Source organism: Ricinus communis, chromosome 7 (genome assembly GCF_019578655.1).
Source record: "Ricinus communis isolate WT05 ecotype wild-type chromosome 7, ASM1957865v1, whole genome shotgun sequence".
Classification (NCBI taxonomy): domain Eukaryota; kingdom Viridiplantae; phylum Streptophyta; class Magnoliopsida; order Malpighiales; family Euphorbiaceae; genus Ricinus; species Ricinus communis.
The window spans coordinates 7,234,698-7,246,730 of record NC_063262.1 but is presented as its reverse complement, the minus strand read 5'-3'; the positions used below and the strand labels follow the sequence as shown (position 1 = coordinate 7,246,730).

Here is a 12,033-nt window from a genome sequence, read left to right as displayed (position 1 = left end):
CTTTTTTAATATCCAAATAATTTTTTTAATAGATTTATTTTCATAAGTTAGTATTTAAATGGAGAAAGAGAAAAAAAATGGAAAAAAATTTAAAATTATTGGCCAAGGAGAAAAATAAGGAAGGGGGAAAATTAGACATAACAAGAGAAAAAAATCTAGAAAAGAAGATATTGAATTTAGCAATTGATTATACATTTCTCACTAATTACAAATGGATTTTGTTATTTGTCATTAAATTCTATATATACTAAAAACTTGGTGTTAAATTTAGGGATGAAATTAGATAGCCGTCACTAATTCCAACAAATAAAAAATAAAAAATGTTGGATTTAGTGATGGGTAATGAAATCTATCACAATTTAGTGATATATATTTTTTATTACTAAAATTCAACATATACCACAAATTATATTGAATTTACCAATAGAACATTAATCCTTGCTAATTGACATCCGTCGCTAATTTTGATGCCTATTATGAGGCAAATTTTAGCAATGATTGTTAACTTCCCTCGCTATTTCTTAACTAAAATTAGTGTAAAAAATTGGCGCCACATTTACAACAAAATAATGCTGAAATTTATATATCGCAAGTTCTCCACTTCGAATTCATCGCTATAGCATAATAATTTTAGGGATGATTATTAACTTCTCTTGCTATGTAAGTTTGTTGCTAAATAACGATGGAAGCAGTTCGTCGCTAAAAGACATAATTATTTTGCTGATTTCTTATGATAGATTAACATAAACAAATATGCTCCTTCTTTACAATTTGGTCGTTTATAAGTTATTTCCTGTTGTATTAATTTAGTTATATGAGTACAACTCAACTTAGATTATGAGTTATTTAATTGGTCATTATTATTCTTTTGTGACTCATATTAGGAGGGTGCTCTGTCTAATAATATTGCCAGTTGATGCATATAAGAAATTAAATATTCCAAGCAAGTAGCGAGATCTTTTGATATCCTAAGGCAAAATAAATAAAGTTGCTAGACATACACATTTATTTGCCATTGTAACTCGAAGCAAATGTAACATATAGCAACTGTATATTAAAAATATCATATCCTAAATATTGTTTGCTTCTTTCTTCGAAATTTATTATAAATAATAAATAGTTATTCATTGACAAGTTGCATACTTGCACTATAATTATCCTTTGTATTATAAAGAGTTATTTTGCCTAATAAGCTAATTTAAGGCCTATATAACTTTGAGATAGTTGTACTCAATCATACATTTAAAGCTCCAATGGGTCCTTTTAGGATTTTCAAGCTTATATGACCAATATGCCCATCCAAATGTGGCGCTTCGATATACTTCTTGCTGTACATTAACAAACTTCTGGTAATCCTGCATTAGTGCACCCACTACTTCCCATTCTCCAGTCCATTCTCCTACAATTATATTTTTTTATTATTAGCTAATTTTTATAATTTTTATAAAAAAATTTCAATTAGTAAGTGTTTATATATATTAGCGAATGCATAAATATTTAAAGCATACCAACAAAAGTGAGAGGGCCATTCGCAATAGTCAAACTACTAAGTTGAGAAGCTCGATCATTCCGAATGTTATTGATGTTCCATTCTGCACTTTTACCTTTGAACAATTGATCATTAAATAGGTTATAGAAATGGACATCAATGACAACACGATTAAGGTTGGTTGCAAAAGATAGCAGTTCCTTTGAATCAGCAGGTCCTAGTCTGTTTGAGAAGATCACGTAAGCATTTTGGGTGTACTTCCTTACAGCATTGTAACCTGCTTGGTAATACTTTAATAGGGTTTCCAGGCTGACCATAGGCGCCAACGGCTCATTCAACAATTCAATTGCTACAAGACTTGGATCGCTTGCATATCTGCTTCATATAAAACAATGTTTATATTAGAATTCAGATTATAACCTTCTTACATGCCATAAACTATTTAAATCAATAAAATGACTTAATAAATCTGATGAATAAGATTACTTAAAAGTTTAATATTTTGTTCGACCTTTTTGCCAGGAAGTCTATGACATTTACTGTTTCTTGTATTTTTGAATCTCCCCATTCTAGAGAGCCATCTATTGTGCTGCTATGATCATTTCCATTTTGTGAGCCTCGAGCTGCATGCAAATCCACAATCACCTTCATTCCGTATTTTCTGCACAAATAATAAGAGTCTGTTCATAATTAAGTTTACATAAAAATTCTTTTTTAACGCACATAATCATATGAAATGCCAATATATGAGATATCATACACTTAAGCTATTAATCGAATTAGTTCCATATAGGTCGAATCTCATTACTAGTAGAGAAAGACAAATCTTTAGTAAGTAAAATACTCACCTATGTACAAGCATATATTGCAATATATACACTGGGCCGATAGATAAATATATTTATTGATGTTTAATAATTGAGATACATCAATTATCCAAGCTAAACGAAACACTCTATCTATGTGTAGGTTTTTCAGTATGGTGTAGATAAATCTTACCTTTTAGCAATGATATTACCTTCAATAGGAATGATAACAAGAGAATTGGATGAGAGTGATGGCAAACCAATTAACAATTAATTGCTATGCAAATTTATCAAAAAACATAGCTTCAATGTGAATTTACCCTGCCCAGTAGAAAGCTTTGTCTAAGACTTGCAAGGAGCCACCAACAAAAGGTTTTGGTGGTGTTGGATCAAATGCTATCCACCATCCAACTGGGATTCTCACAGCATTTATACCACTCTTTGATATGAATCTGAAATCCTCTTCTGTAATCCAAGCTTTCCAGTGACTCTATAAAGCATAAATCATAATCAGTACACATGAATCTATTTATGGTCAAATGAATTGGTATGTTTCTATTCAAGCCTTACTTGCATGACTATAGGGGCTTTAATTGGACCATAACCATTTGTTATTTGGTATTCGCCTTGCAGTTGTTGCATATTATCTTGGCCGTTCAAATTATTCATTCTGAACACAGATGGATTATCATCTTCCCAGCCATATCTATCATAGTTTGCAATTACTAGCGTCTCTGACTGTACCTATATAAGTATATAATTAACCAACAAAGAAAAATTTAACCAAAAGAGTTTTGCTTAGCTGTACTAAAATTGTCTTTACAAGCGCCTATGAGTATCAAAAACGACAATTTACATGAAGAGCTATTCAATCCCATGTATATAAATTCAAAATAGGAAACTAACAAAATAAACAATAAACAAATTAAAAATATTGTTAAGGCCACATAGAATTAAATACTCAAGATGAATGAGCATAAATACCCATCAATATAAGAGTTATCATCTAATCTTAATACGCTAATTCAAACTAAAAAAAATTGCCAATGTAAATTATTATGATTCTAGTATCATATATGCTCTATCATAAAATATTGAGATCAGAAATTAATTGTGAAAATAAATTTATGCAAAACAATGGATGATATGCATATATTTGAACAAATTATAGAAAAAATCTAACAAATTATAATAATATTATGTTTTGAGACCTATTCTGTCAGAAAACTACTTTAAAAAATTTTATTTATGATGAAAATGTAACTAAGTTTTTAATCAATTGAAAAATCAAAAAATTTCAACTGAATAATAACTAAAATTTTAAAATGATAATAGCTCTATATTTCTGAAATCTATACATACATATATATATATATATATATATATATATATATATAAATTTTGAGACCTAAAATTTTTTGACATGTATATTTAGTTTTGACATATAAGATTGTTGTCTTGAGATTTGTACTTATTTTTGACACATGGACTCAAACTTATGTGTAATTTTATAATTTTTCTATTAATTTATTGATTAATAAGTTACATTCCTAATTAATCATTCATTAGAAATAACATTTTAATAATAATTTAGTTTTCTAATTAAACAATGATTAATTTTCTAATTAGATAATGATTATTATAAAAAATAACATATTAATTATATTTTAATATCATATTAACTAATAAATTAGTTTTCTAATTAATAATAATTCTAATTATAGAAAAAATATATTTTTAAATATTATGTTAACTAATAAATTATTTTTTAATTATTATAATAATTTCTAATTTAAAAGACAATGATATAAATTATAGTATTAATTTATATAATATTAACATTAATAAATAAATATTTTAAAAATAATTTTTATATTATTGCACTAATAAATTTTTAAAAAGAAATTAAGGACGTTATTAAATAGTTAGTTTGCTATTATTGTTTAAAATATTATAAATTAGTATTAAATATAAATTATTTTTATTAAATTGTACTTATAGACTTGATTTTATAATCGAAATAATAATAACGGTCGTGCAACACACAGATAAACGATTAGTAAATAATTAAAATGCAATAATGTTTCAATTTTGTATTCAAAGCTATATTTACTTAATCCCCGAAAAGCATTAAAAAAAATAAATGAACAACCAAGAGAATGAAAAGTAAACAATGATAAGTAATACTCATGAGTAGTATACATAGACGTATTAAACGAAGTTATATTTTAAAAGTGTTTAAATATCACAAAAAAATAAATTAAAGTGTTTATTAAATTTTATCAAAAAGTTAATGTGCTAAAATAACTAGATGAATCAAATTCAAGTGCTTAAATTTACATTTGGCAAAAAAGAAAAAGGATGAATGAATTACTTGAATGAATTTTCCATTAGATGCTTGAAGGCGAACTCGATTAGGATCACATCTATTTCTTATAATCTGAAATCTTTCGGGATCTCCAGCAGAATGTGAAATTGCCACTATTTTGTTTCCTTGACTTTCCAATCCTACAAATTGCTTGTCATTGATCACTAATCTCAAATAGAAAAAGTTCTCATTGATTCTCCACAACTGCATATTTAAAAAAAAAAAATAGTACAATTAGAATTATTTTAAAAGATAATTTAATTTCATCACTAGTTTCAAGATATTTTTATTACTATCTCCAGAAAAATAATCAAAAAGATCATTTTGAAAGAAAAAGAGTATAATTATTTATTTAGATAACTTTTCCAATGAAATTTAGAATAAGTAAATTAAATTCTAGTAAAATAAGTAAAAATTTTAAATAAATTTTATATTAATAAACTAAGTTATTTCATAAAACCAATTTCATTTAATTTTCTCTTATATCTTCTATCTCCACGAATTTTTATCTTATTATAAATCATTTCAGGTATAATCTTAATTTTATTTGAAGTGAATTCTTAGTTATTCTTTAATAAATAAGATATATGAATTCATGTATAAATAAATTCAATTTTTTAATGATTTTTAACCAAATATAGTATTAGTATTTATTATGTTGATGCTTATTATTCTCAAAAAAAATTAAAATTTTAGTAGTTACCAAATGGAAAGAAATTTAGAAACTACTAAATAAAATAAGTTTCTTTTACACATTTGCCACCAAAAGCAAGAAGTGAAATGAAGTTATTTAAGAGTATGAGCTTTTTTATGGTAATTACTTCTTGGATTGAAAACTAAATATTTAGTTTGTAGTTTAATAATAAATTATTATTTTAGACAATACTTTGTTGATTTTTAAATTTATGTATGTAATTTATTTAAATATATCTTATAGTATTTTATAGTTTCATCTTTTCTGAACTTAATAAACTAATATTTTAATATTGAATAGTTTTTTGTCCATCAAATATATTAATTATAATAGAGTCTCAGTATCTGAATATTTAGGTAAATTACAATAACCTTCTTGAAGTTATGCGAAATAAACAAGTTAATCCTTTATTTTTCAGTGACTTTTTTAATGTTTGAGTTAATGTATTATTTCACCCATTCTTTAAAATAATCCATTAATATAATATAAAAAAATATTTTATCATTGAAATATTATCAAATTTTATAGAAAAAATTACTATGATGCCTACATTCGATTATAATTACTATAACCCATATTACTTAAAAATATGGAATATTACTTTTACGGAATTCATAATTTTATGAATGACTTTCATAGATTTTACTTAAAAATACTTTTATAGATATTAATAGACTTTATTGCTTTTCATAAACTATTATTTATCTATTATTTAATTATTTAAAAATAAATTTAATCATTTTTTATTATTTTCTTCATATTTTTCTTTTTTTTCTGCGTTTACTTTAAAAATGATTCCACATAATGTTATATGCAACTTTATATATAAGTAATGGACTTAATTTTATTATTATATTAAATTCATATTATTATTAAAATTTCTACCTTATAACATGAACACTATTTTTTTGCCAAGAAAATAATTCTTTCAAAAGAAATTATTATATTACAATTTATTTCCAATTAAACTACTAAATTTATATTATGCTCATTACATTTTATTTATTACTTATTTGATAAATACTTAAACTAATAATAATCACAATTACTAATTAATTGATAAATACTATAATGACAATCACGTTTACCAACAGATAAAATTATCCAAATAATCTTTCTAATAAAACCTAAAGTCTACATATGATGGGGTTGTTTGCTCAAAAAAAGTCACTAAATGCTTTATTTAAAATTCATATTTTTTATGAGGGCCATTTTAAAATTAAATTAAAAACTTTAATTAAATTTTTTGTATGTATGAGTACAAGAAAATATTATTAGTAAATAATTCTTAACTTCTCAGTTTCATCCAATTTCTTATATTTTTTAAGATGGAGAATATGGTAAAGAGAAATGAAGATGATAATGCAGGACAATTTGAAAAGAAAAAAGATGAGTTTTCGAAAAAGAAAGTCTATTGAAATTTTGAAAAAAAGTGAAAGAGAAATCTTGAGAATTTTTATTCATAACTATGCATAAAAAGTCATTAAAAATATATAAAAGTCAATGACTTTTTGAATACTAGCTTACTTTTAAAGACTTAATAAAAGTTATAATTGAATAATCACTAATTTCTATACTTTTTGAAGTTTTTAAAAGTCTATATTGAATATCTCATGACTTATAGAAAGTTTTTTAAAGTTATTATTGAATACATCCTGACTTTTAAACTCCATTAAAGTCTTTAAAAGTCTTAATTGAATACACCCTCCTTAGACATATGCTTTTGATGATGTGGCATATATATGTGTTCTATTTTTTGCCAACATGAAATCCATACCAAAAGTTGTCCAATCTATCCTGATTTGTAATCATTTTAATAAATATACCCTCATGAAAGAAAAGAAAGGTAGAAATGATATCGATGTTTTTTTATAAGATTTTAGAAAAAGAATGCAAAAGAATGTTTGTGATTATAGAGAGAGAAATGAAAAGAAAGAGGGTGGCGACTATTATAAATACAGAAGACAAAAAGACATAAAGCAGTCTTTTCCAAGAGTTTTTCTCATTACTATTTGATAAAGTATAACAACAAGAACAAGAAACACAAGAATATCAAATGGTATTAAAAGTTATTTTTCCTCATCAACAACTTAGAGGTATAATAAAGATACATGTCTTTTAATATCTTGATATTTTAGCTTTTTGTTGGTTTCTTTAATTTTGTTTGTTTCTTTGTGAGTATTTATTTTTCTTTAATTATGTTTTTTGAATTCTACTAATCTTATAGTAATTTTTTTTTAATTTTCTTTAATTGTTTGATTGATATATTTTAGAATAATGTTAGGTTTATTGTTGTTTTTTCTTTTTTGTGATATAGATTAATTTTATATATTTGTTTCTTATTGATATAGTATTGGATTATATAGATGTCTTGATTGAATTTGTATTTTATTTTGTAGTTTTTATAAATACAAATCTCTCTTTGCTTTCTCTCTCTAAAATCTATTTTTCTATAAACATACCACTTGACCTAAAAAATTTTGATAAAGAAGAAAAGATAGAAATATTGTTATTTCTATATATATAAATATATATATGATTAGAAAACTGTATGTTTTAGATGGATGAGGATATATTAAAAAAATGGTCAAAGGTTATGGTAGATGGAATAATTATAGTTAAGGCTGGATTCCATATTAGCATAAAATAAAATATTTTTACATGTCACATCATTAAAGACATAACTCTAAATGAGCTTGAATAGATTTGCTAAAAGTTATAAAAATAATAAATCAAAATGTTAAAATGTGAAGGTGAGGGTAAAAAATGGCAAAGTTAACGTTATATTAGATAATTTTTCCTTTAAAAATATAATTTTTAAGCCTCTTAAATTCAGATATCCCACAGTAAGACCCATTATGTAACTTGATTAAGAAACTATATAGTGGACATAATTAAGTCTACAAATGAGTTTCAATTACTGCAAAAGTTTCCCAGGTGTCTGCGTTGATGCGGTTGGCTACAAGATTCGTTCCGCCTGCATTTTCGGCGCAGAGATACCTCTGCAGCTTTATAGAGAAGAATTGCACTCGAGTCCCATCCTACCAATTGCCCAAAATCACACAGGAAAGACTTCTTAAGTTCATATATGAAAGAAATATCCAATTAATATGCGTCATAGTTAAGGTGAAAAGTTTACGCATGAAAGTAGTGCGGATTACGTACCAAAAGATCTTTGTTAGGGATACCATCAAACAGAGAAGGTTTCATCCATCCTTCTGTGACCAGCCAGTTACCTAAATTCACAGCTCTAAATGGTTGTGCCAGGGACAAAGAGAGAACATAAAAACACAAGTAAAAAGCGAAGAGAAAGAAATGGTAAGCCATTTAGGACACTTGCTCGATGAGAAAATGGAAATATTTAAGAATATAAAGAGGCAAATTAATGACGTGAGCTTCGTCAAAAGGAAGCATTATCTGAATGCGCCCTCCATTAACTATAAGAATTTTGTGCAAGTCTGATCATTAATTAAACTTTCATCTGATAGGGCAATGGCTACTTCTATTTCAACAACTTCAAATGCTATCACCACCACCTATATTTATCATCTTAATAGTAAACACTGAAAAATCTGGTCTTGCGTAAGTATTTCTTTTTCCTTAACAACCCTCAGTTCCTATATTTATTTATTATTGCAAACAAATCTCTATTTAATACTATTCAATGTCTTTATGAATTCTTTTATATAGTTATTCTAAGTTAAATTAACTAAATTTAATTATTGTTTTTATCTACTTTGAGGAAAGCCCTTCTAATTAATTTCTTTTTGGGGGTTTGAAATGTATTTGTAAAGCTCACTATATTCCAGTCCAATTTTCTAACCTCCAGTCGAGGTTACACCCCAAAAATAGATCCTTGATTGTAATCGTCCAACTATTATTTTCAGAAAAGATATACTTCAACCTTTCTATTGATCATATATATGCTCTAATAAATTTAATATTTTGCAGTTTTCCGATCAAATTATAAGAATTGTTTAATTAGATTACTCATTTCTTTGGCAGCTTCCTTTTCTTCAAGATCAGTGGTTTCCTATTTCATCAATATCTTAAACTTTTACTATCTTCTTGAATTTGAAAGTTAAGTATAGTCATCAGGTACCACAATCGTTGTTCAATTCAATCGGTTCAACTGCTTGGCAATTTCAAACAATTATTTGGCATTCAGGCTACTAAAAATTGAGGGTTAAATTTAATTTCTAAATATTAATTTGTTGGTTTAGTGGTAAATGTAAAAATATTTTAAAAATTAGGCATAGTGATTTTTAGTTCACCTAATGTAAGTCTCTTTTTCAATAATAGAATTACAAATGGTTTGAATAACCCAACTTATCTAGTGATATTTTGACTGAAAATATTAGTATATATAGAAGTGTAGAATGGAAACAATATTAATAATATGTTCTTGAAAATAATACAACACTTGATCACTATGATAGTGCTACCAATGAACAACTTCAAACAATTAAATGCTTACCACTATGGTAGTAGTGCTTTCACTATTAGTAAGGATGCATTTGGTACATTAAAAGAGAAAAAAAGAAAATGGAAGTTAAAAGTTACATAAGTAACATTTTGAAAAGAGGGTGATTCTTACCTGAACCAAGTCTATCTCATGGACCAAGAGAAGTGAGGTGAACTCCATATATAAATTGAACCTAGAACCTACCATTATGTGTCTTGATATATGAGAGACTGAGTCTAGTTAAGGAAAGATCGAGGGGTAGAAGACGCATGTAGTTTTGCACTTTTATTTTACTCCACTAACAAACACACCCTAAGGATTTTGGCAATGGGAGTCTAGAGAAGCCAGAAGGCATTTGGTGGTAATGCAGGCTTATGTCACAAATTATATATGTCATGCAAACATGGACATGTGCATTAGATGAGAGCACTTCCTTTTAAAGTTGATATAGAGACTATGGACACTAGCTCATCCTTAGTTGAAAAAAGAAAATGAACAAAGGTTCCTTTTAACTCCAAATTTAATTATGTTATAAGACTAAAGAAAGTTAAAAATGAATTTTTGTGAGGATTAAATTCTTAAATTCTAAATTTTCAATCAACGCATCTCTCCTGAAATTAACTAAATGTGTAAATATTTTAAATGAAATTATAATAATAAATATTATCTTAAGGAATAAAAATAAATTATTTTTCCAACTTAAAAACACGCTATATTTTATGAAAAAGTACAAAAAAAAATATATTATAGCTTTTCAGTTTGATAATTTTTTTTAATTCTTTTGAAATAATGATATAAATGGATATTGAATTTTGCATATAGTTTCATTTTAGCCAAAAAAATTAAATTTATTTTGTTTCCGTCATTCGACTTTAATCTTATTTCAATTTAGTTATTTAGTAAATAAAATATCGACATAGGATAAAAACAACCAACAAAAAAAAAATAATTAAGAAAGAAAAATATAACATGTCAATTTTTTATGAATAAAATGACTAAATTGCAATTAAAATTTAAAATTGAATGACTGAAATAAAATAAATTAAAATTTTATAATCAAAATAAAACTAAATGCAAAATTAATAATCATTTATATTATTATCTCAATTCTTTTTATAATAGTTCTAGTAGTCATTTCACTAAGCATTTTTAAGCATATTGTTATGAATGACGATGTGGCACTGAGCTAACATTTCCATTAGCCTACATGCCATTTTTCGCTACTAATAAGCTTAAATGGATCATAATTATAACATTAAAGAAAGCCTAAGCTTAAGTGGATCAATTAATATTTTCAAAAGTTAAAATATATAATCATCAACAATTATAGATTTGGAACGAAGAAAGCATCAATATCCTCAAAAGCCATAAAAGCACCGATTGCTGGAGAAGCTGTATATAGTCAATTCTCTTATTAGATTTGCTTTATTTTAACAACGTCCTTTCACTTACAAGGATAATTTAGTTATACAAGTACACATTAATTTTGCAGCCTATGCGATATCACCTACGGTTGTTGGCTGTTAAAAGATATTGTATTATTTTTGAGATAACTATCCTTATTTATTAGATTTTGAGGATGTTTATTGGATCATCATCTTTCGAAAATATTTGTCTACAAGCATATAATAAAGATTAATATTTTAAGTACTATGTAAAATGCCTTTATTTCCCAAATTACTATATATTAATAAGATATATAAGTATATATATTAGATTTTAATTACCTATATCTATTTTATTTTAATGACTATGGATTTATGAACAAATGGATGTAGTTTTGAAAACCTGAGGAGAAATCCTTTCCCAGTTTGACTTATTAAAATTGCACTAGTTGTTTCTCTGTGATGAGCTGTAGAAAGAAGAGAGAGGCTTGCTTAAAGAGAGGAAGGAGGAAGCGCAATCATATATTACAGGGTACTCTGTCCAACAATTGAATTAATTGATGCATAATAAGAAACCAGACAATCTAAATAAGTTGCCAAATGTTTTTATATTATGGAGCAGCCCAAGTAAAGGTACTACATGTACACGTTTATTTGTTAAGAAGTAAATGCAAGATATAACTACTGCATAGGAACATCATATGCTACACATTGCTTCTATGTTTGGCCTTTATTATAACTAGTGAAGAGTTATTTATTGACATATTGCATTACGTTCTTGTATTGCATGCTTGTTTGGGTGATGTCTGTTATGTCCATTAAGGGC

At 25.9% G+C, this 12,033-nt stretch overlaps 1 protein-coding gene across 1 annotated transcript; it reads right to left on the bottom strand.

Annotated features, from left to right (window-relative positions):
* Window positions 1-979: 979 nt before the first annotated feature.
* LOC8278139 (glucan 1,3-beta-glucosidase) lies at window positions 980-8,706 on the bottom strand. Its single transcript, XM_025159936.2, has 8 exons — window positions 8,523-8,706; window positions 8,279-8,398; window positions 4,670-4,867; window positions 2,866-3,039; window positions 2,616-2,785; window positions 2,001-2,150; window positions 1,509-1,864; window positions 980-1,399 (listed from the first exon to the last, which is right to left on the bottom strand). Exons 1-8 carry the CDS (start codon window positions 8,682-8,684, stop codon window positions 1,206-1,208), a joined length of 1,524 nt encoding a protein of 507 aa, XP_025015704.2. The 5' UTR covers window positions 8,685-8,706; the 3' UTR covers window positions 980-1,205.
* Window positions 8,707-12,033: the final 3,327 nt, after the last annotated feature.